The sequence below is a fragment of the Lepus europaeus genome, chromosome 2, assembly GCF_033115175.1.
Source record: "Lepus europaeus isolate LE1 chromosome 2, mLepTim1.pri, whole genome shotgun sequence".
Lineage (NCBI taxonomy): Eukaryota > Metazoa > Chordata > Mammalia > Lagomorpha > Leporidae > Lepus > Lepus europaeus.
Genome location: NC_084828.1, coordinates 79038741 through 79064128, shown reverse-complemented (window position 1 = coordinate 79064128; position 25388 = coordinate 79038741). Strand labels below are relative to the sequence as shown.

At 43.9% G+C, this 25388-nt stretch overlaps 1 protein-coding gene across 1 annotated transcript in view; it reads right to left on the bottom strand.

Moving 5' to 3' along the window:
- Window positions 1-3107: 3107 nt before the first annotated feature.
- Window positions 3108-25388, bottom strand: part of SLC49A4 (solute carrier family 49 member 4) — a 111174-nt gene continuing 88893 nt past the window's right edge. Inside the window, exons 7-9 of the mRNA XM_062208890.1 lie at window positions 24443-24570; window positions 9733-9915; window positions 3108-3760 (exon numbers count right to left, since the gene is read on the bottom strand). Of these exons, the coding sequence (XP_062064874.1) occupies window positions 3645-3760; window positions 9733-9915; window positions 24443-24570 (427 nt within the window). The 3' untranslated portion in view covers window positions 3108-3644. The remainder of the gene's footprint in view (window positions 3761-9732; window positions 9916-24442; window positions 24571-25388) is intronic.

The following is a 25388-nucleotide window of genomic DNA, read 5'->3' as shown; positions in this document are numbered from 1 at the left end:
AGAAGCCTGGTGGTTGCTGACAACTCCCTCCAACCCCATGGGGAAGCTCACTGCCCTCCGAGTACCGCTTATTTCCTAACCGGCTTGTGCAGAAGTCAGCTGCACCCTGTCCCTTCTGGAAGCCTGGAATTCCAAAGTAACGTGGAACCATACTTTCTGCTAGACTTGTAAGACAGGTCTGATCAAATGTTCCCATAGTTTTCTGTATTTCTTTTATCATAGGACATTTTCTCCATATCACAGCTTTTGCACTCGCCTGTTAATATGGTATAACCATAGTAATTCCTGTACTTATTATTTCAGGGACAAATGTGAAATTAATGTAATGTTAAACAACACTTTAAAGCAAATTTGCTATGCATTTTTATTTGATCTTGAGTTTAAAATGAAGCTTGTACTTAGGCAAACAGCAAGACAAAAGCTTAGGTTTTAGTAAAAACAACAGTTAAAAAAAACCCCAATTAAAAGATAAGTAGATCGGGATTTAATCTCCAGTGAAATCCCTTAGTTTGGATCCCTCATTAGAAGGGCTTCATAAAAACAAGTTGGAAACATTTTCAGTAATTAAACATGAACATATAATCTATGATAAAACTTGGCCTTTGGACCTTATGTATTTAAATATATAAAATTACATTTATATGAGATCCCCTCTGTTATTCCATTAGTTCTATCTTCCAGTGAAACGTATTTATGTAATTGTCTTGTTCCTATACCTCCACCATGGATCACATTGAAAAACACTTCCTCCCGTGTTCTGTGGAGCAGTGAGTGATGAGCCACGGGAACTTGCACTACAGCAGGTCCTTGCCTTGCCTTGGCTTGGTTTCTGAGGCTCCAACTACCACAGAGCCTCCAGGGCAGTGATGAACAGGATAGTTCTACCAGTAAGCCACGCAAAGACTGGAATCAGTCCCTGTGCTCCCCACGTCCAATGACGGCAGTCCACTGTAAAGTCCCTCCACTCTGGGATACCCCTAAACAGTCTAAATTAAGCTGCAATTATCTGAGGTAGGAAAGGAAACACCCCGCTTCTAGGGTCAGATGTGTGTCACTTCTACTTTTGCCACTGAAGTCAGCCTTCTGTATTGTGAAACTGTTAGAAGAAAAAAATTCCCAAAGACTTTTTTCCTTGCCGTCATCTCCTAATCAATCCAGTGCAACAACTATTTGCATAGCGAGTACATGGTATTGGGTGTTACAAGTCATCTGGAGATGATCTGAAGTGTACGGGGGGATTACTAGGTTACTCGCGGATACTGCACCATTTCATATAAGGGACTGGAGTGTCACAAATTTTGGTGTCCTGGAGAAGGGGGCCGGGAGCCCACCATGGACACTGAGGATCCTAACCAGGATTATGACCTCTGGCAAAATTCTTTACCTCTCTAGCATATTTCTATAAATTCTAAAACGGGGGGCTTGGGTTCGTGAAGGGTTAAGATTGCCTTTCAGTTACAAATTTTCATCAGGATTTTCTAAACATTTGCTTAGAAAGTGCAAAGATAAAAGCTGATCTGTTTCGATGCATGCTAGAAATGAAAACAAAAAGAAAACACGATTCCCAGTAACAGGTGAATAACGCATAATCCTCCTACCACCCCCAAGCCTTTCTGGTTCCCTTCCCTCAGGTTTGGGATAAGACTGATCACTCGACAGAGCAGCAGTCTGTGATGAAAACACTTTTCCTGCTTGGAGGGGTAGGCGGACACGGAGGAGAGGGGCGGGCGGCGCTCAGCTCCACTCACGTGTGCTAGAAACAAGAGTTGGTGCCTGGCACGGTGCACACATTTTTAGTCACTATCCACTTAGGATGTCTTTGCACTGATTAGCCGTTTAGGTAATATTTAAGTATTATTCTTTCCTTTGTGTTCAAAGTGGAAGTAGCCAAAATTAGCAAGGTTTGACATCAGACATCGCAGGAGAGCAGAACTGTATAGGACGACCTCAAACACCACAGTGTCCTACCAGGAAGGGGTGGGGTCTGCTCCCCTCGGCGACTGGCCTTGAAGAACTCTGCCTTCCTCTTCCGCAGGGCTGGCTGGAAGGAGGCCTCGCTAGCAGAGGCTCTCTTCTCTTTCCCAAGTTCCTTAGCTCCTTTGGCTCTTGCTGCCGGCCGGGCAGGGTACTTACAAAAGGGAGGTGATTTAGAGATGGGCGCAGACTGCTGTTCCATGTGAGGGTTTTCTTACGGTCCTAGTTTCTCAATTCGGGGGCTCAGGAGACACCCAGCAGGACAGAGGTGAGCGAGGCCCCGGGGAGCTGGAGAAGTGTGCACACACCTGGACCAGTGCAGTGTCGTTCAGCTCAATTGCTAGGAGCAGACTCGCCTCTGTCCGGAGGAAGACTAAGCATGCGCTCAGCTGACAACGAGGATCCAATTCCGAGTGAGGAGCAGAGGAGACAGGGCTGCAGGAAGCTGAGAGTCACAAAGGGCAAGGACGCCCCTTGACTCCGGGGAGAACGGCTTCTCTGTGCGAGGGGAATTACGTGAACATGAACGGGAAGGCGGGGTGCTAGCCTACTCTTGTAGCAAAGTTTACTTCCCGGGGAAAGGCAAGCCTGAGAGCCCTCGGATGAGTGTACTGTTACTTTTTAAACACCTGCCATTCATAGTGGCAAAATGCCGCTTTCTTAAATCTGTTAACTTCAAATAGAAGTGAGTATTTTCCAACCTAAACTAAAATACAACGATGGGATTCAGAAATCACTCAATAGATTGGACAATTTCTTATGCTATGAATTGCTGTCTGCAAACAATGGCCACTTAGTAAAATCTGACCCTGGTAGCTGGGGCTGGGCTCCCCGGCTGAGGCCACAAGACACACGCTGTTCTGTGGGATTTGTCCTTTCACTGTGACAAAGTGCTGAGTCATAACGGAATTACGTTTTTTTTTTTTTCCCCCCATTATAGTCAACGTGACTACATTAAACATTTAGTCAGCCTTAATGTAACTACTGAAGGGCTTGGCGGATCAAACTGTCTTTCACAGAAACGAGGCTAGTTGAGAGGGAGACACAGTGCTGGTGTCCCCAAGGTCCTGGAAAGCGCCCAGTCACCCTAACAAAGATGGCCACATGCTCCCAACCTGACCACACATAGAGAGTCATATAAGAAATGGCTTTATTAGAAAACAAATGTAGTGTACACGTGGCTAGTTTCTACCATCGATAGACTGCTGGGATATTTTAGGATTAAAATCTGGTGTATGCTTTAAACTTCCTTAGAAGCTAGTGGCATTTCTTCCTATTCTGACTTGACTTCCGGAAGGAGTTATCTCCCTGTGACAGATGCCCTTTATTTCTTTGCATAATTACAATTCATCAGTAGTTTAGCACTGGCACAAGACACAGAGGGTGTGACCCGGGTAGTGCTGTGTGTAACACATCATCACATTTCTACCCCAGAGTCGGCCACGGGCACACCACCTGTGGAGTTTAAAAATCCGCTGTACCCACTCAGGTCCTGCAGAGAATTACCTAGTAGTAATTAAATTAATGCGATAATCTGAAACCTAACAAAACCTCGGAACGAAGCTCCTTTCTTCTCCTTTTTCTCCCCGTTAGGAGTGCAATTCCAAGCAGGTGTGCAGTGTGCAGTATTGATTTCCAGTCTCCTTTTGAACTCCTTCAAGTCTGTGCTATCACACGGAGACAACCACATCGAGATAGAGTCTGTCATAGGATTCCCTGAAGCACAGAATGAGGAGGAGACTGAGCAAACACGACCCGGGAAGGCACCAGTTGAACCAAGACAACTCTGCAAGACAAAAAGAAGCAGTTTTAAACACTCAGGAATCGCTGGCAGACCACCCTGCATGCTGGGAAGCACCTGGCACCCAAAAGCACCTGTGATCAATGTCCTGGGGCAGGCCTGGAAATTGGCTTTCCCAGAACAGTGACAACCTGGAGATGAAGTGACAAGTGATGTGTGTAGCAGGGCACGGGGCTTCTGGGTGGAATATTTTAAATCGATATTGCTAATAACTGCTCATCAATTTAATCCACTCTGACTTCAGCTGCAAAATAAATCTCTTACTTCAAAGAAAAAAAATCGATCACCTTTATACGTTAGTTTGTTAATTATTTTCTAAGTGTCCTCCCAGCACCATCACTCTTGGGCCTGTTTAGAAATAGCTGATGGAAGTAAAAAGACAAATAAGAAAATGTACCTGCATTTTGAGATAACTCTTTCATATTTTATACTTACTTCTCCGCAAAAACGGTAAGAAAAACAAAACAGTAAAAAACAAACACCAAACCAAACCAAACCAACCCTCCTATCCTAATTCTACCCCTAGAGAGACCACTGTGACTATTCTGGTTTATTTCTTTGTAGGTTTTATTTCCCTACTAGCCTGAATGGTTATGTGTTATGCCAATTACGGGAAACTCTACAGCAATCGTCCACGCAGGGCGTTCTGCTGCTCTCTGATACGGTGGCAGCAAGAACATCCTCCTTCAGAAATGCTCTCAGGAATTCAGGACTCCTCAACAGGACAGCGCAATACCCAGAGCTGCGAGCCAGCGGCTGCTCCTGCTGCTTCCTCTGGTGCCCCCTGTGTCTGTCAGCCTCCCTCCACCCCAACCCCTGCGGCCAGCCAACCCCCAGGCTTCCGGAAGGCAGCTCCTTGGCATCCAGAGGCTGCTGGAGGTGGTTGGGACGTCTCTAGTTTAACATCCGGCCAGCAGTTTCAGTTACAACAGACGCGTTCTCCGCCACCCTCTCTGGGCATCACTGCTGGCCGTGCCCACTTGTCCTTTGTACTACACAATGCTCAGACTGACCTAGTCCTCAAGAAATCATCCACAAGATTCCACACTGCTGCTTGGTTTAATCCATAATTCATGTGGCTAAAAGAGTAATTTATGCTCAGGAATGGAAATCAGAAAACCAGCTGGCAAGAAAAGGTGCTGCAGTACCTCGTTCTCGAATATTCTCACAAAGGCGGCCTCCCTCCTCGGTGGCTCCCTTTTAAGAGGGGTGTGTGTTACTCTGGCATGGAACACGGATGGATATGCATATCCCAAGGATATTTTTATGCAGACCTGTTTGGGGTTGGATATATTCCAAATACTAGAACAGCTGTCACCTCTTGGACTCCTGTCCTTACTCTAATATTTCTTAAAATGACACACCGGGTATTTTCTTCTTTTGAAGTAATTATACAAACTCTGAATTTCTGATAATTTTAGTAATCAAAAAGCAGTGGGAAAAAAAAGAGAGAAAAGAACAATAAAATGTAGACAGTTGCATACTGTTGGTCTTAAAAGAGAGCACTCTTGACTTTCCAGCTGAATTTTAAGCAATAGATAAGAGACCTGGTACCGGACAACCCAGTCTGAGACATTGTCTAGGACAATGACCTCCTCCGCAGCTTGGAGGCTGGATCCTATGGGGGACTAGAAGGCAGCCATCAGCTGGGCCTTGCTCTCCTGAAACTGAGAAATTTGCCAAATATTGCCAATGCAGATTGTTTATTTCATCAGAGTTGTTAAATTATTCCTTCTACCCGGGCTCCTGTGAAATCTCTAAACGTCTCATAACTGCTTCTCTTCGTCATGGTTTATTGATTGATTTTCACGTGTGCCTCTGAGAAAGTCCAACCTCTCTTTCAGGAAATGTGCTTAGCTCAATCAACTACAAGCGTTTTCTGAAATTATGTGCCTTTTTGGAAAGCGAAGGAGGTCAGAGACAATGGACCCTCTCTGCTTTGCTGCTGAAAGCCATTCACAGGTTGAACCACAGCTCAGGGGTGGGGTGGGGGGTCTAATCAGCAGGAAATGGCTTGCTTAAAAATTTCACCTGACTTAGCGGGAGCAAAGTCAACTGCCGGCCTTTCTGAGCCAACTAACACAACCCTGAGCCACTGCAATGTTCATGTTCTCACCCTTTGTGAGCCTTTTAAAGGAAGCACTTTTCTTTTAAGCATGCCTTCTCTTGCCCTTCACTGCAGGAAGTCTGAACACACACTGGGAGGCAGAGGCAGAGGCAGGACCCACAACCCTCCCTAAACACCTGCTGGCTCCCCCTCGCCTGTCTCCTCCACCGCAGGCTCGGGTCCAGACAGGCGCTGTGGGCTCTGCCGGGGCTGCACTCACTGGCATTTCTGCGCATGCCCTTGCCTTCTTCTCCTGGAGGCCTCGGCCCACCTCTCCCCTCGCCGCCCCCTTCAACGATGCCATCCTTTCAGGCCCTTCCACCTCTGAGCTCCAGCACCACACCCGAACTTCCTCTGATGGCCATTCAACAGGAGCGTCGGCAGTCTCCCTCTAGCTGAGCAGCGAGCTGACACCACAGCCCCGCAGATGGCTGCCTGCAGCACACTAATTACCTATTAGATCTTCCCCTGCCCTGCACCGTCTTACTTCTCAGGGAGAACAGCACTTCTTGCTAGTGCACCTCTGTCGAGCCCACCTTTTGTTCTCCCATGACCCCCACCTCCAGCAGGCCCTCAATCTTTTGAGTCACTATACAGTCTTAAACGCCCGGCCAGCCCTTCAAAGCAAAAGGAGGTTGTAAAAATCTTTCTGCTTTTGGCCAAAATGTGCCGCAGAGCTTCTAGAACAAAGGACTAACAGAATATAAACTCCAGCATGTAAGATGGAATACATTTTGGAGCACATAAAAGGTATAACAGCATCCCCAAACTGATTTTGTATGGGACGTTATTAGAATAAAGCATCACCGTGCTGCCTCAAATAACTTGCCGAGACTCTCAAAGCAAATATTAGAGGAAGCAACTCGGTTTTACAAATATTGGGGAACAAGTAATTTTATTTTTCTTTTTTGAAAAACAACACTGAAAATTCCAAGTGGAAAAAACTCCTCAGAAACTTCTGACACGGCTCCAGGCACTCAAAGCAGAACTGAAGCTGCACATGGAGACCGAGACCCAGGGCTCGGGGTAAGCAGAGGGGCCTGAGTGACAGCGCCGGCCCCGGGCTCAAGCACATCTCCCGCTGAGCTCTCTCTGGCCAGCAGAGGCATTCTAATGTGGTCATTCTGGGGTCAGTCTGTTCACCTCTGACAATTATCTGATGGCACGTCCAAGACAGCACATGGTGTGCATGTGTGTGTGTGTGGGGGAGGGTGTGGGGAGAAGCCCAGTCAGGAAGTTCAGTGCTTCCTTCGGAAGTGACCTGGAAACCCACAGATCTCTACGATGGTCACTAATCAGGCCTCCTAAGCCTGTAATTACCAGCTGCATTTCGACATGTCACTGACTGCGGGGAGCTTTTGAAGCTTAAATGGCTCATTTATGACACCTGAACCCTGGCTTGGGCGGAAGGGACTAAATTATATAAAATGTTTCAGCTGTAGAACTAGAAGTTGTTTTCAGGAAGGAGTTTTACAGAATTCTCCAATTTGTAATTGTGTCTTATCAAACCGCAGTCGGTCCGGAATGTGGACTTCTGTGACAGGACTCTGAGGGCAAGCTCGATTAAGTGTATGTGGAAAGAATCCCAACACAGATCTCACAGTTCTCGTAACCTTAACCTTGGAAGTGGGGGATGCTGCTGTGCATCAGACATACCCATCAGTAAACAGAGAACAGCACTTTTTTGAACACAAGCCTAGATATTTAAATTCCTATGTTCAATTGGCTTATTTTCTATAAGGAAATAAAAGACACACTTGGCAAGTGTCAGCTACGCCCTGGACTGGGCTCCCTCACATAGGTCTTCTCATCAGAACTGTCTAAAATGCCAAAATTTCCCAAGCCATTATTTCCCCCTGAACATTATCTTGGTGCATGAAAATTAATTATTATTGAAGGTTTGACTGTTTTCTTCCCACAACAGTCACAGAGTTAAGCCAGAAGCTTTTTAGCATCTATATGGATACATGTAAGAACACGTGATCAGAAGTCAACCAAGACGAATCCCGGATTGTGTCAAGTCATTCAGGAATGAGCAGAAGCAGTGCTGTCCCTTCAGCTGGCTTTAGGCCAAAGAAACAAAGAATCTGCTTGCAGTAGCTACTCCCTATGAATGCCCAAAATGGGGAGTGGGCCCGATGGACTGCATTTCCAGGTAATTCCTGCCAGGTGTCAATCGCCGCTGAGCAGATCGGAGTCTGCAGCCAATCATAGGACAGCCCTCCACTGGCCGTGCACAGTGGTCAAAGGTACGCTGAGCTTGCCTGCAGCAGGACAGCGCTATGGTGCGGGTACCCTAAAGGTTCATGTGGTGAGACCTTCAGGAGGTGGGGTCTAGGGAGAGGATATTACCTGTCCCTTCCTTCTGTGTCTTGCTACGTGATGTCTCCCTCTGGAAAGTGCCTCCCCCACTGGGTTGCCACCTGCCATGAGGTTCCTACCAGAGCCCAGCCCATGCTGGCACAATGCCCTTGAACCCCCAGAGCTACAAGCGGAATAAATCTCTTTTCTGTATAAACTAACTCAGCCTCAGATATTTTGTTATAGAAATGGAAAACTAGTACAGACAGTTTTAGGATGGTTACTGTAGATGGTGTCTTCACTGCCTTCAACTGATTCATAAATCTTTGTTTGCTGTATACCAGACACCACAAGCAAGAGATGTATCAAGCGACGACATTACCTGGTGTCGACTGGGGTTGTTTGTAAACACTGTGAGGACTGAACTCTATTTCCAGCTGACAGGAAAAGGCACACTGCTACACAGTACAGACCACTTGGCAAACCTGAGCCCCATCGGCTGGAAAATTGTTAAAATTGTTTCTATCATCCTGGGGGTATCAAAGCCATCTCTGATGCTTTGTCAGGGAAAGAGACGCACTAGGCCTCTTAATTTCAATTGTGACACAGCTGAAGTGGATTAAAACTGATATGTAATAATTGCTAGCTGGTTCTCTTTTGAAAATTAATCAGAAGCAGGGACCTAGATCTAACACCTGGCAATGGCACATCTTCCTGATGGAAACTCATGCTTGGAGCATGGTAGAGTGCTCTTCTGACTTCATTATCATCATTCTCCTTCATGTGACAGACCATACTTCTGCCAGGTTTAGCAACGTTAAAACCTACTTTGCTAAAGCAATGCAGTTGGTTGTTAATGAACAAATCCAGCCATCATTTGGACAGTTTTTGCAGTGAGGAGAAAACGTGAAGCCAGAAATCGTCCAAAACCCAGGCATGATTCTGTTTCACTGCTTTGAAAGCTCTGAAAATGTATTTCCAGTCTAGGAAGTTAGCATGGTTATTACTTCAATTGTAAGCCTGCCAGAAAGTTTCCTATATACAATACGGCCCTTCAAGTGTCAGCTTACAGCACATTCCTTACAGTGGGTGACCTTCTCTCATTTATTCCTGAGGCTTTTGGTGAACCACATAGACCCTGCGTGAAGATGACAGAGTTCAGGACCAAGGACAGAGCAGAGGGCATGGGGCTCCTACAACGCTCCTGGCGGCACACCCTGCCTTATGCATTTCTTCTGTTTCCATTGCCAATGAACCAATACACTGGAAAAGGAAAGTAACAGACCAGTGCTGCTCACTGTACACCCGCACATGTGAGCCCTGTGGCGGGGGAGGGGCCGCTGGGCGCCCAGGGTAACTAACGCAGAGGCCCTGGGCGTCCGCGTGCACTGGCTTCGAGCGAGTTTCGAGGATGTCTGCTTTTCACTGGCATGTGGCAGTTCACATAGTCTGCCCTGGAGAAAACCCTCCACATGCACCCCTTACACACCAGTGCTACAAACCTCCCTCCTAATTCAAGTAGACAGTGAAGAAAAATCAAGTTTCTTACCTGTATGATAAAATGTGAGAAAAAATAAAAGAACTCCCATGAACATATTACTTAAAAAAGTGACAACTCCACAAGTAATCCCTTCTGGAACTGGGTAGACAGTTTCCACAAAAAGCTCAAAAAATATAGGTATGCTGCTATTCAGGAACACTCCCAGGAGAATACAGGAGGCATACAGTGTCACTAAAATAAAAACACAAACATTTCAGTTTCCCGGCAGTGGCAGCGAGTCACAGCACACAGGTCTCCTGGGTGTCCTCTTGCCTAGGTACCAACTCTGGAACTGCATCTCCTGTCACTGGCCGTTGATGACGTGGGACAAAGCATTCTCTTGGCTCTGGAGAAGGTATGAATGGTAGGTTTCCATGCTGGGTGATGACCAGTTTAGCTACTTGACTTTTCTAGTGAATTATTCCAAAGCACAGAAACAACTTTCTGATTACAATAGAACTAAAAGGATACCAGTCCTCTTTGGTCACTCTCCTGGCAAACAGAGGTTCAGATGAAATACAGCAACATAATGCAACATCAAGACTCATTATATAACTTTAACAAGAACTGAAAATCTAAGAATACATGTAAGAAACATTAAATGTTACTGACAAGTACATATTTAAAGAGTCTGGTTAATAATAGCTCTCAAGTATGAAACAAATATTCAGTATGTATCTCCCAAAGAAACACTTTGCAACAGAATTAGTCCTCAATTTTGGAATGAATTAGTTTGTATCAATAGTTTTTATAACAGTAAGCAAATTTTTTAGGACACAAAAACTTTCACCCAGAAAAATCTAATTAATAGTGGTTAGGACACTCATAAAAACCTGTTAGCACTTTTCTGAAGTGACATCATGGAACAGGATGTTATTCTTACAAGAATGTTTAGGGAAATGCCTTCCACTTCAAGTAATTTTATCTTTGCTATGTGTACCAACGGATTTTAATTTGAAGGACCAATGAGGGAGAAAAAATGACATAGAAACCTAAAACATGTCCCGATATCCCAAAAAATAAAAAGAATCTTCAAAAAAGTTGGTGGACAATACATATTATGAAAAAACTATGCATGCGTGTAAAGCTTTCTTTGCACCAAAAATAATGAACTTTTGGATGTACCCTCATGTATCATACCCACTGACAATAATGAGTAGAATTTATTCTAAGTTTAAAGTTACAAAGAAAACATTTTTAACAGAACCATTTGTTAAGAGAAAAAGTTTCTGTACACAAGCTGCAGAAAGTAAGGGAGTCGCACTCAATCTGTTATTTACTCCTCAGAGACTCACAGAACATAGCACACCCGCAGATGCTACCATGGCTGACTACGGGCACGAGTGGTCACAGCCAGCATCAAGAGGATAAAAACAACAGCATCTACCGATTTCCAAAAGAACTTCTCTAATCCCTGCTCCTGCTTCCTCCTCCAGGTATAGACCTTTCAGGATGGTAAGTAGCTCATAGATTCTAGTGATGCCAATAGTTGGTTAAGCATTTTTTTAAAAGATTTATTTTATTTATTTGAAAGAGTTACAGAGAGAGATAGAGACAGAGAGAGACAGAGAGGTCTTCCATCCGCTGGTTCACTCCCCAGATGGCTGCAATGGCCGGAGCTGCACTGATCTGAAGCCAAGAGCCAGGAGCTTCTTCCAGGTCTCCCACATGGGTGCAGGGGCCCAAGGACTTGGGCCATCTTCTACTGCTATCCCAGGCCATAGCAGAGAGCTGGATCAGAAGAGGAGTAGCCGGGACTAGAACTGGAGCCCACATGGGATGCCAGTGCCTCAGGCCAGGACTTTAACCCTCTGTGCCACAGCGCCGGCCCCCAAGCATTTTGGTTTTTTTTCTTTGACTAGCAGACAGGCATGAACATTAGAGAACATGAGAGTGACTTAGTGCATAAAGAGCTTACTGCTGGCTAATGCAGAGGCCAGATTATTTCCAGAATTACACGGTGAGCATTTGATAGTTTCAATACATAACACTTAAAACATGACATCATTTTCAAGAGACTCTTAAAAACAAAACAAAACAAAACAAAACACATCCTAACACCTCAGCTCACCATATATTGGCTAGGAATGCATCACATAAATCTAACACCATATTCTACCTACACATGACTCATGAGTGGTATACTGGGAAATCTGGATAAGGAATAGCACCAGTAGCTTTCATGGAGCAGCCTAGAAAACATTTTATAATAATTGATTGGTCAGTCAGGGGCAGTTATAGCAGAGAAGGCTACTGAGTCACACAGAGATGGGCCTAGGAGTTTAACAAGAAAATGCTGAAATAAACGACAGGAAGAGCCAAGCTTTTAAGGGCCAGCAAGGGTTACTTTGGAGAAAAAAGACTCAAGCTACTGAAGGGCACAGTTATTTTTAGGAAATCTAGTTAGAAAGAAACCTTTCAACATGTTCGTTTCTGAAGAAAAATATCCCTACAATGAAATTTGTAATTCACACAAGCAAAATATAATCACTGAAAAGTAATCACAGTCTGTATATAACAGAATTGCATATGTGGGGGCCGGCGCTGTGGCACAGCAGGTTGATCCTCCGCCTGTGGTGCCAGCATCCCATACGGGCGCCGGTTTGTGTCCTGGCTGCTCCTCTTCTGATCCAGCTCTCTGCTATGGCCTGGGAAAGCAGCAGAGGATGGCCCAAGTCCTTGGGCCCCTGCACCCACGTGGGAGACCCAGAAAAAGCTCCTGGCTCCTGGCTTTGGATTGGTACAGCTTCAGCCATGGATGGCAGCCATTTGGGGAGTGAACCAGTGGATGGAAGACCTTTTTTTTGTTTGTTTTTAAAATTTATTTATTATTTACTTGAAAATTAGAGTTACACAAAGTGAGAAGGAGAGGCAGAGAGAGAGAGAGAGAGAGTTCTTCTATCGTTGGTTCACTCCCCAGATGGCCGCAATGGCTGGAGCTGTGCTGATCCGAAGCTAGGAGCCAGGAGCTTCTTCCAGGTCTTCCATGCGGGTGCAGGGGCCCAAGGACTTGGGCCATCTTCTACTGCTTTCCCAGGCCATAGCAGAGAGCTGGATCGGAAGTGGAGCAGCCGGGACTCATACTGGTGCCCATATGGGATGCCAGCACTGCAGGCAGTGACTTTACCTGCTCCGCCACAGCGCCGGCCCTGGAAGGCCTCTCTCTCTCTGCCTCTGCCTCTCTGTAACTCTGCCTTTCAAATAAATAAATAAATCTTAAAAAGGAGGGGGGCATAAATAAATAAAGTTGGAAAGATAAAATTTCTGTTGTGGTTAAACATTGTTGGGAAACAGTTAATCTTACGTGAGTAATTTGCAATAGCTATTAAAATAAATAACATGCTTGCTCTTTGATCTAGCAATTATGGCATAAAGAGAAAACTCACGGCCGGCGCCGTGGCTTAACAGGCTAATCCTCCGCCTTGCGGCGCCGGCACATCGGGTTCTAGTCCCGGTTGGGGTGCTGGATTCTGTCCCGGTTGCCCCTCTTCCAGGCCAGCTCTCTGCTATGGCCCGGGAAGGCAGTGGAGGATGGCCCAAGTGCTTGGGCCCTGCACCCGCATGGGAGACCAGGAGAAGCACCTGGCTCCTGGCTCGGATCAGCACGAAGCGCTGGCCGCGGCGGCCATTGGAGGGTGAACCAACGGCAAAAAGGAAGACCTTTCTCTCTGTCTCTCTCTCTCTCTCACTATCCACTCTGCCTGTCCAAAAAAAAAAAAAAAAAAAGAGAAAACTCACTGCAATACTGTTTACAGTATGAAAAGATTAAAAAAACCTAAATATTCATCAATTGGGGGTTGGTTGATTAAAAAATAGTGTATATATACACACATATACATATATATAAAAGATGTATGTATTTACTTGAAAGGCAGAGTTACAGAGAGAGAGGAAAGACAGAGAGATCTTCCATCTGCTGGTCTACTCCCCAAAATGGCAGGGGCTGGACCAGGCCAAAGCCAGGAGCCAGGAGCTTCTTCCGGGTATCCCACATGGGTTTAGGGGGCCAAGGCTTCGGGCCATCCTCTGCTGCCCTCCCAGGTGCACCAGCAAAGAGCTGGATCAGAAGTGGAGCAGCCAGGATTTGAACCAGCACCCAAAGGGGATGGTGGCACTACAGGCTGTGGCTTTAACCCACTGTGCCACAGTGCCAGCCCCTCTGCTGGTTAAAACACACTTGTCTCACACTGGAGTTCCTGGGCTCTGCATTCTAACTCCAGCTTCCTGCTAATGCACACCCCAGGAGGCAGCGGGTGAAAGTTCAAATTTTTGGGTTCCTGCCTACCATGGTGTGAGAGCAAGGCTGAACTGAGTTCTCATCTCCCAGCTCTGGCCCCTACCCCACTGTTGTGGGCATCTGGAAAATGAATCAGTACATGGGAGTTCTCTATCTCTGCCTGTCAAATGAATAAATAAAAAAAATTAAAAATCATGTAACACTATGCTATCTAAGATACATATTGAAAAAAGTCAGTTTCTATAAAGTGTGATATTTTAAAAATAAAGGACACAGACATTATGTTTGTAAATGTACTGAATTATCTGGGAAAATACAGAAGAAGCTGGCAATGAGGGTTGCCTCTAAAGAGGGAAATTCAGACCACAGAAGAGTGGAAACTTTCCACTACACCTGTTGCCACTTTTCCTACTATTTGACATTTTTCATTGTGTGTATATCTTCCTTGGTTAACGTGATGAAAAGGAGATTCCATTGAAAACTAATGAATCAAATTCCACTTCATGTGGGTTTGTCAGCTCATGGACAGCAAGTGGTTATCACGGGTGAGCTGATGCCTACATCCAGGCCTGGCACAGGAGCTTTGACATAAATATCCCCACCTATTTATTAGAATCTCTTTTACCTTTAAAGCACACGGGCTGTCATGTATAGGGCATATTATACGTAGGATAAATGAACTTCAGAAGAAGCCAGTAATCAAAAATCAAGGGCTTTCATTCGGTAGTCTCACTGCAGTGTTTGCTTCTTGTATTATTACAAACGTGATGACCAAGAGATTTTTCTTTTTACATTGGATAGACGTGATGAAACCACCCATTATTGTAGAAACTGAGGAATCAAAATCATTTGCCCAGGAACTGGTTAAATGAAGGCCTTCATAATCAGTGTGCAGGAGAGGGAGCTGTGTCAGGATGGATTTAATACATCCCCCAGTGCGCTGGGACAGGCGGGAGGTGGAAGCTGACTATCGCGAGTCTTCAGCTGAGAGCCTGAGACAGCCAACGGTAAGTGTCGTCTACTCAGAGGCAGGCAGACAAGATAATTTCCTGTTTGTCAGAAGGTTCAAATTACATGATTGTTAAATGTTTCCATGACTTTCTATAACACTGATGCTAAGATTATAATAAACTGCCTTTCAATTAAAAAGTCAAGCAGAACAAACACAATGGAAGTGCTGATGCAGATTTTCTTCTCAAAGAAGCTAATAAAATTTCCTAGGCTCACAATAAAAATTGCAAAAAATAAAGGCCTGTGTAGGACAAAATACAATTACAACGGATGTATTTCAAGCACACGAATTGGATTACAACCCTAAGAATACTCCTTCCTACCTCTGTCCCCATGACAGACCAAATTACAAATTTTGGAAAGAAAACTACTTATGAATACATTTTTTTTATACTAAAACATTCAAATCTTAGGGTAACCAATAGGTTTTTTTTTTTTAAGATTTTATTAATTTATTTGAAAAGCAGAGTTACAGAGAGGCAGAGGCAGAAAGAGAAAGAGAGGTCTTCCATCCACTGGTTCATTCCCCAGATGGCTGCAATGGCCAGAGCTGTGCTTGATCCAAAGCCAGCAGCTTGGAGCTGCACCTCTTGGGTGCAGGGGCCCAAGTATCTGGGCCATCCTCCACTCCCTTCCCAGGCCACAGCAGAGAGCTAGATCAGAAGTGCAAACAGCCAGGACTCAAACCGGGGCCCACATGGGAAGCTGGCACTGCAGACGGTGGCTTTATCCACTACACCACAGCGCCGGCCCCAAGAAATCAGCAATTTTAAAACAAAGGCTAAATTTCACACAAGACCTGCTCTATTCAACAGCTAATGAGATTCTCAAGGTATCATCAAATAACAACTTCCTAATCTTGGGTTTACATAATGTTTAATATTTTCAAAACAGCTTTCAACATCTGATTATCTGATCAATTCTTTGAGGCAGGTAAAGTACACTACAGTTAAAGTGATTGAAGTTCTCAAAGCCAAAAACAGGTTATTTAGAAATCATGTAAACTAGCAGTGTTAATATAGTAAGGCCTACAGATCTCAGCACATTTTTCACAAAGCCACTGTAGCAGATTGAAAAAAAAAAAAACAAAAAAACAAGGCTTGGTGTTTTTTTGTTGGATAGTATTGACAAAAAGACATGCTTTCCAAATCTGTATTCAACACAAAAAGCTGGAAGTGATTGTACATAAGACAGATGACAGAATCAGAAATAGAGAGCATCAAAAGGTTACAAACAAAAAGATGAATTTTAATCATGATAAATGTAAAACGAGTCCAAATGACTGCCTAATTATGTGGAGGGAAAACTTAGCTGCAGCCTCTCTTCAGAGCCACTTAGCTGCTACATGGGGACAGCGAGGAGGACGATCGCTCCTGCTCTACAGGAGATGCTAGACACCTGTTGGCTCAGCAGCCACCGACGTGCACAGTGTGAGGGAGATTATATTCCTCCCCTCATGAAAGACTCTTTCTCATCATGAGAAGCAACAGCCTCCCCATCTTAGGAGCTGAGTGCAGCAGGAGAAGAGTGCCGAGCTCCAGTACCCTGTTTGAAGGCACGTGGCAGGGCTAGGAGGCAGGGACAGGCAGGTCAGTGGTGTGGAACGCGTACCTGATGAGGAATGGCCGTATGGCTTGAGGGTGTCTGGGATAAAGGCTGGGGCCAGACATGACAGAGACCACCAATGGGAGGAGGAGGAGGCTGACATGCTCTCTGGGAGCTGTACTCCTCCAAATCAGTTATAGCTAACTGGGAGGAAGACCAACAACAAAATAGTTACTATTTTCTCTTATGGGAAATGCTTGTTTCAAAAGATGGACATATATCTGGGGTATTACAGAAAAGATTCATAGAGTGAATGATAAATTATATAAAATAATGACTGAGGGTCATTTAAATAGATCAATAATAAAATAATTAAATATACATAGGTAGGAAAGCTTAATCAAGCTATTAAAAACAGTCTTATAGGCGCTTCTAGGTAGATAAGGATAATAGAGAATTTGTTTAGGGTTCTATTAAGAAATAAGCAGCAAAGTGGGCATCTGGCACAGCTGTTAAGATGCAGCTTGAGATGCCTGCATTCCACATCAGAGTGTCTGGGTTACAGTGCTGGCCCCAATTCCAACTCCAGTCTCCTACCAGTGTGTACCCTGGAAGCCAGCAGGTGATGGCCCCTGCCACTCACAAGGGAGGCCTACATTGTGTTCCCCTGTTTCTGGCTTCAGCCTGGCCGAGCCTCGGCTGTTGCAGGCACTTGGAGAATGAACCAGTGGATGGTTCTCTCTGCCTTTCAAAAATTAAAAAGTAAAAAATAAAAAAGAATAAAAGGATATAAGAACCAGCAGATGGAAGATCCCTCTCTCCTCTGACTCTGCCTTTCAAATAAATAAATCTTTAAAAAAAATTCACAATGTAAATTACACTTGATATTGTAAGTGAAAATATTCCTTTTGGAAAAAGAGGCACATGTGTAAAGAGAAAAAGAAAAGAGGAAAAAAAATCAATGTTTAATTACACCCTTTTCCATAGATTTTGAGCACGTTGAATATACAAAGCACACGTGTGTATATACAGACACAGATAAACATTTCCATTATCACTGAGCTGCACTCTACATTTTCTTCCTAAAAAGTGATTGCTCTAGCTGTCATAATCCATCATTAATTAAAATATGCAGAACATGAAGCTGTGATTCCAAAAGAATAAGAGGCATTTTGCTGCAATATTCCTGAGTGGCCACAGTTTTCTTTCTGTATGTTATTAATTTGCAAGTGTCCCCAGTCCAGCCTCTTTGTTGGCAAATTTTATTTTATTTTAATTAATTAATTTGAGGGAGAAGGAGAGACACATAGAGAGATATCTTCCATCTGCTGACCTCTTCCCCACTAATGCCTGCAACAACCGGGGCTGGGACAGGCAAAAGGCAGGAGCTAAGAACTCTAAGATCTGGATCTCCTACGTGGATAGCAGGGATACAAGTACATGGGCCATCATTTCGCACCTCCCAGGTGCATTAGCAGGAAGCTGGATTGGAAGCAGAGGAACTGGGACTGGAGGCAGCACTCTGATAACAGATGTCACAGGCCTAACCCATTACGCCACAGCACCCACGCCTGTTGGCATACTTCAGTACTATAAAGTTGATGGCTATGTTCCTTATGGCTGGAAGGCAAAGTCATTATCTGGCAGATATGAAGCACAATCATTAATCCTTTGAAAGCGGGTCCAGAGGTAGATGCTGGTTATGAAATCAGATATCTCAGGCAAAGGTTTATCAGAAACTTTCAAGCTGCCAAAGAATCATTCTTGGTTCTGAAGAAGGCAACGTACCATTAAATCACCAGAGGAGGACTGACCACCTGGTCAGGCTCGGCCTGCAGGACACAGCTTCTGCCCGCAGACTTACTGTTCCCCCTGGAGTTCCCCTGGACAAGCACTCCGTGATCTTCCCCAACAGGTGCTTTGAGCGCTTGTGAGTGATTTTTCACAAGTCCCTTCTGTTAATCCATATTTTTCCCTTCTAGAGCAGCCAGTCACGGCACTCCCTAGCCTCCTTTCCTAAAGGCTTAAAATCCCTAATTTCCTCAGTGACGTGCACTGCTGTGATTATATTTCCCACTTTTTGAGTTTTCTATTTTTGGGCAAGCGCATGTTTTTATTGCTCTATATGCTATAAAAGTGGGACACAATTATCCTAGTAAAGATAACATTCGTGAACTACTACAAGAGCACTGCTCTCCTGCCTACACCTGTCACATGCCTGTCAACACGACTGAGCGTGCCTCCTTCCTGGGTACCCTCTGAAGTCACCTTGTGGGCAGCCAGCACTCCCACGGGGCTTCCCTCCTTACCACCCAGCATTCCTCTCTGATGTCATCATCATGGCATTCTAGAAACTTCAGGCGACATTAGATAAATTATCTCTCCCAAGACAACTTCTGTCAAACAGTCGAGTTTTATTGTTTCAGCAAACTCAACACCAAAGTGCTAACATTTTTCAAAATGCCATCCTCAGGCATTCATCTGCTCAGTGAAAAATGACTGGGTGGGCTGTGATGAACAGGCCTAGACATCAGTTCTCAGATAAGGAGAGCAGCGTGTTTCCCCAATTCTGTTTATATGTAAACTTCAAGATGCTGAAACTTCTGTTATCTAGTCAAGAGGTTATTTATGTGCCCCACTGTAAAGACTTCAGTCAATGAAGACGTAATGCAACTTTAAATACTCCACCCCGAAGGACGACAAGGCGCACTGCTGATGGCTCCCAAGTGGACGGATGCGAGCAAGCACACGGACCTCAACAGTGTGCCTCTGGACAGAAGGAACCGACTCAGTTTTTTCCTCTGCAGAGACAGCTAACAATAACATCAAGATGAGCAGACCACAGAAAGACTGTAACGGAAGGCTTTAATGAGACAGCCGTAACATTCAAACACCTATAGGTTCACGGGTTGAACAAAATCAACTAGTTTTTAATTTATTATTCCATTGTGTTATATTACTAAGTTATAATTAATGCATCTATTTGAAGCATTTTTCATGTAGAGTCTTCTGGCATATAAAAAGCCATAATGGAAAAATTAAGTATGCTAAGAAAGTAGAAAAAGAGTAGATATCTTCTTGATGAAAATGACTGGTAAAAAAGAAAGATGGCCTTGCCGCTGCTGACTTTAAATACCAGCCTAAAGGTCTCACTTTGTCTATAATTGGATTTTGCAGTAGGTTCCCCTTCATGAAACCTCTTTTACTTACAAGGAATTAGGTCAGATTTTTACAAAGGTAGTAAGAATAGCCGTGACAGATTTATTCAAATTCCCATTGTTCCATTGAAAGGGGCCCCTCCGCCTTTGCACAGCAGGTGCTGAATGAAGCAGAGTGACCAGTGCTGACTACTGCTGTCTGTCAGTCACACCTGGGAGACACACACTGCACTCCCGGGCCTGTGTGAGCAGCGACTGGGGTGGGACGGAAGACAGACGCTCAGGTAAGGGAGGAGTGGGATCACGAAAGGAAAAAAATAAATGTTATAATTCAGAGAAGAAAGACGAACAAACCCACTGTACTTCTACATTGAGAGTGTATCTTTTAGGAGTATGTAAGTGACTTTCAAAATTAACTTGCAATGGAAAACAAGAGAAGTTACACAATCTGTCATTGCTCAGATGGCCACATAAACCTAACCTTTCCATTCTGGCCTTGATTTAATTTAGATTTCAGCTATTCTTTTTGTCCAGTGTAAGTATTTTCAACAACAGGTTGGGAAAGTAGTCTTAATCAGGGCCAGTCACATCAATTTTTCTTTTCAAGATTTAAAAACATATCCAGACAGTGGGCATTTGGTGTCAGGGATAAGCCACCGCGTGGGGCGCTGCATCCTCTATCCCAGTGCCTGAGTGTGCAGCCCAGCTCTGCTCCTGATTCCAGCCTGCTGCGCGTGTGCATGCTGGGAAGCAGTGGGTGATGTCTCAAGTGCTTCACCATCCTGGCCACCCATGGGGGAGAACTGGATTGAGTTCCTGGCTCCTGGGGGAGGCCTGTACAGGCCTGGCTGTCACAGGTATTTGGGGAGTGAACCAATGGACAAAAGTACTTTCTATCTCTGTCTCTCAAAACAAAGTTTTTAAAAATATGTATCATTTTTGAATATATTTTCCCTGACTGTAGGAGTAAAGCATGCTCATTATAAAAATCCAGAAGAGAAAGGAAGTAACAATTCAGCTTGGGGCCGGCGCTGTGGCGCAGCAGGTTAACGCCCTAATGCTCTTAAAACTTAATTTCATCATGTTAAATAGAAAATATATACAATTTAGTGACCATATTATCTTATAATGAGGATTCTACATGAAACGCTAGGAAAGCAAATTTGTTTGTTATGTACCCATGACCATGTTCTTACAAAATCTCACAGATGCTTACTTGACAAACAACATCACAAAAACATGAGTGCAATGCCATGAATAAGAAGCTGTAAACTAAGACTGTTCCACCCAAATGCTGTAAAGCTGCTAAATTATGAAATCAAGCCAGAAAAAAATTTCTGGCCTACAATACTTGCCATACCTGCTCAAAAACCCAGTGACGCGATGCTAGCATATAAAGAGTACATGCTATGTCCCTCTGGGGGTGACAGTGGGGCTGGACAGCAGGGCAGGAAAGCTGTGTGCACACTGAAGAGACAGCAGCTGGCAGCAAGGGACTGTGTACAGGTGTCTGAGACTTCGTTGTGCTTAGCATCTTTAGTGTCTCAGCAAATTTCTCATGGTGCTTAAGGCCAAAATAAATAACAATTCTGTTAATTACATAGTTAGGTCCAAACAATTTAAAATGTAATTATGTCCTACCAATTTTGTTGCCATTTAAAAAGCAATACTTGTGCAATGAAAGAAATATATATATATATATATATATATATATATATATGTATATGGGAACTGGAGGAGCGTGTGTGACAATGCCGAGTGTCCCTATGTCTCCCGTGTGAGTCACTGCAGCATTCCAGGGCACCTGGCTTACAGCTAGGTAATCGTGGGGCAGGGCAACCTAATCTCATTGCCCTCTTACCACTGCAAAAGTGGAAGAAGTCCCAATCAGATGGCTGTCCTGGAAACAGCTGATGGTTTTGAAACTGTTGCTTCTCTTATTACAGAGTGCAGAGAGTCAAACTGGGGTGCAGAGTATTCCTTAATTATGTGTAGACAGAAGGTACCCACTCCATGGGCCCCTGTGGAATTACTCTAATACTCTTACTTTCTCCTACTTGCACAAATAATACAAATACAAATAATCCTGAAAATAATACAATAATCCCATAACCTACCTCTATACAAACAATTCTATACTTCAACACATAATCCAAAAGATGGCTGGCTTGCACATGAAATTTAAAATATGCACCTTTATCTTTCATTAGAAGAAAGGAAGAAGCAATAACAGAGCCCTCCTGATTTACAGAATAATTGGTGATGGTAATTTCACAAAGACCCTGTGGCACACAGAGTAACACCCCTCTCTCCCTTGAAGATATTTATGTCATAATCTCTGCAGTTTGTGATTCCTTGTTACTTTATATGGTAAAGGGGAAGAGGACTGGGATGGAATTTATGTTGCTACTCAGCTGACCTTACAACCAAGATATTCTGATAGATTATGTGGGTGGGCCCAATGTAATCATGAGGATCCTTAAAGGTAAAAGATGCAGGTACAAGGGAAAGGCAGCTGTAACCACGGAAGACTGTGCAGCTGCAATGTAAGAAGGGCTCACTGTTGCTGGTTTTGAGGTTGGAGGATAAGGGCCACAAGCCAAGGAATGAATGTGAGGACCTCCAGATGTTGGAAAAGGCAAGAAAACATACTTTTATTTCAGCCCACTGAGACCCACATTGGGTCTCCTTCTAACTTACAGAAATATAACATAATAACTTTGTATTGTTTGAAGCCACTACACTTGTAAAATCTATTACAGCAGCAATAAGAGCTAACATAGGGGCTGGGGCTGTGGCATAGTAGGTTATGCCTCCACCTGCAGCGCCGACATCCTATATGGCCACCGGTTCAAGTCCTGGCTGTTCTACTTCTGATCCAGCTCCCTGCTAATGGCCTGGGAAAGCAATGGAAGATGGCCCAAGTCCTTGGGGCCCTGCACCCACGTGGGAGACCAAGAAGAGGCTCCTGGCTTCAGATTGGTGCAGTTCCAGCCATTGCAGCCAACTGGGGAGTGAAACAGGATGGAAGATCTCTCTCTCTGTCTCTCCTCCTCTCTCTGTAACTCTGCCTCTCAAATAAATAAATAAATAAATAAATAAATCTTGAAGAAAAACACAAAAAGTGCTAACACAGACCTTGGATTGAGATAGCAACAATAAAAACAACAGCAACTACAAATATTTCAGAACAATTAGATGAGCTAAGTAAGTTAACTACAATATACTTCCAACATTTCATTTTGTTTTGATGACATAACAAAACTAAATATAAAATAAAACTATAGGAGCTAGTTCATGAATTTTATTGAAATGTACTTTAAATATCACAGCTTTTTGTCTCTTAATTTCCCTGTTAAATAATGATGTAGTGATTATAAACAAGATAAAAATCTTTGAATTATAATACCAGGGTACTTCAAAAAAACTCATGGAGAAGTAGAATTAAAAGACATGCTTATTTTGGTGCAAAATCCATGCATAGTTTTTTGATAATAAATGTTTCCCACCAACTTTTTGAAGTAACATCTTGACAGTAGGGTCTCCATTTCAAAGCACTAGAGAATCCATCCCCCACTGTGAGATTCTAGCCTGAAACTAGGATCTAAAACTCAGACAATAACAGTCCACTGCATCACACTTGGCAGAGTACAGAAACTCCCTAGCATGATGGCTCAAGCTTAAACAGATAGGCTGCACCTGGATTAATGTTAGGCTTGTAATTTGTCTGTTGTCAAGTTTGTAATCTGTATTAGTTTCCCAAAGTGCTCAGGTCAACTTGACCCTAGTAACCAAGTATTTCCTCCAATCCTAGCAACCATGTATTCTTCCTCCCTTCCTTATAGTTTTTGCCTTTATAAACGAACCCTGTTGCTTTGAGCTTTGGAGTTTAGAGTTCTTTAGGGCAGGAGCCTGCTCTCCACCACCAGCAATAAAAGACCATCAAATTTTATCAATGTGTGGCGTTCCTCTGTTTGCACTCACTCGGGTATAGCATTTTTTAAGTGCCCTTCTAAAAGCACTACTTTTTTCCATGATGCAGGATTTAGCTTAAAGAACATACTTCTTGAAGCAGCTATGGGAGATACGATGATTCTATGCCCTTCAGCATCCCTTAGGATTAAGGGAATGGAGTCTCTGAGGGGGGAATGCTGTAGGCAGGCATGCAGAATAAAATTGATCAGGATTGTGAGCTGGAAGACCACACCTTCACCACGTCCCTGTGTGACCTCATGCCCCTACCTGCCCATACCTGTGTGCCCACCTACCAATCAGGCTAATTAACCACTCACCTTTGGAAGTGGATTAAAGGCCTGGGACATGGTGGGCCCAGACCCTTTTTTTGCCTTTTGCCATTGTAGGCACTTGCTGCCCCTGTGCCTCCAGGGCACATGGCCTTCGGGCCACCTGCTCCATGCTTCCTGGCCTACATGCTCCTCCACGTGGCTGGCTCCTGGTGCTCAGTATGAATCCAGAGTTCCCTCTCTCTTTTAGATAGGGCCCTCACTCTCCTATGTATTTCTCTTACTGAATAAAAAGCTTAAAAACCTAAAAAAGAATATATTTCTTTTCCATATAAAAATCTCAATCCAAATATTTTTAGTTAAATCTTGGGCTCCTTTTTGATAGGATGATGGTTTGATGATGGAACAAGTGCAATCCTTTGTGAATTTAATTATTAGTTATGAGAAACAAGAAACCCTACTGTCAGGGTGTGCACACTTCTTTGAATGGAAAACATTCCAAGTTTTCAAAAGCTGATGTTTACCTGTGGTTAAAGGCAGGTGTGTGATGCTGTTCAGACAGGTCAGAGTGAACCACGTGGACGACAGCGTGGCCCCAGAGAACAGGAGGAGAAGGATCAGCTTTAGCATGCCCCGGATGAAGTCAGCAAACCTGCAAAGAAACAATATTATATACTCCCCAGGTAGATTTTTCAAATGTTATTTAAATTAATAACACACTTTCATTAAGCAACTTTTACTTGAAGAATTTTCCATGCAAACTTTCCAAGAGTATTTTTTTCCTTAAACTGGCAAATTTTCTTGTGGTGTGATAATTTTTTTTTCTCTTATAGAACCCACAAAATGCCATCACTGCTCAGGCTTTGTAACTCAAGGATGAATTCTGAGTTTTTAAATGCCACTTTTCTTTTCCTATACTTTCGGAACATTCGATAACAAGCACATATTATCTCACTTTAGAAAATAGGCTAATTTGTTGAGAAGTCCCTTTACTACTCATACACGCCGAGGTGGCTTCCACAGCAACCTACAGCCGTGGAATTTATCCCGGCTGCTTGGAGTTTGGGTACTCCCCATCTTCATTCAATTTCTCCTGCTCCTTCCGCAGCTCCTCCGGGTTCCCGGTCAGCAAGGCCTCCCCTCCCGCGGAAGCAGCCCTCCCTAACCCATCTCTGCACTCTTTTATTTCTTCAAAGCACTGTTCCTCGATGGGCAATTTTATTTGTTTTGCTTTTGTCTTTCCCACCAGACGGTAAGCTTTCTGGGAACAAGAACACAGCATCTGGAACAGTGAACACTAGTCTACACAGCATGCACAGCATTTTAAATTCTCAAAACCCTTGCCTTTGCCTAAACCAACATGAAACTAAAAGGCATCTGGTAGAGATGCTATCTGTTAGTTAAGCCAAAACAGTTTTTTCCATTTGCCATTGCTTTTCTCCACCTATAAATTAATGGTTGATTAGCCAG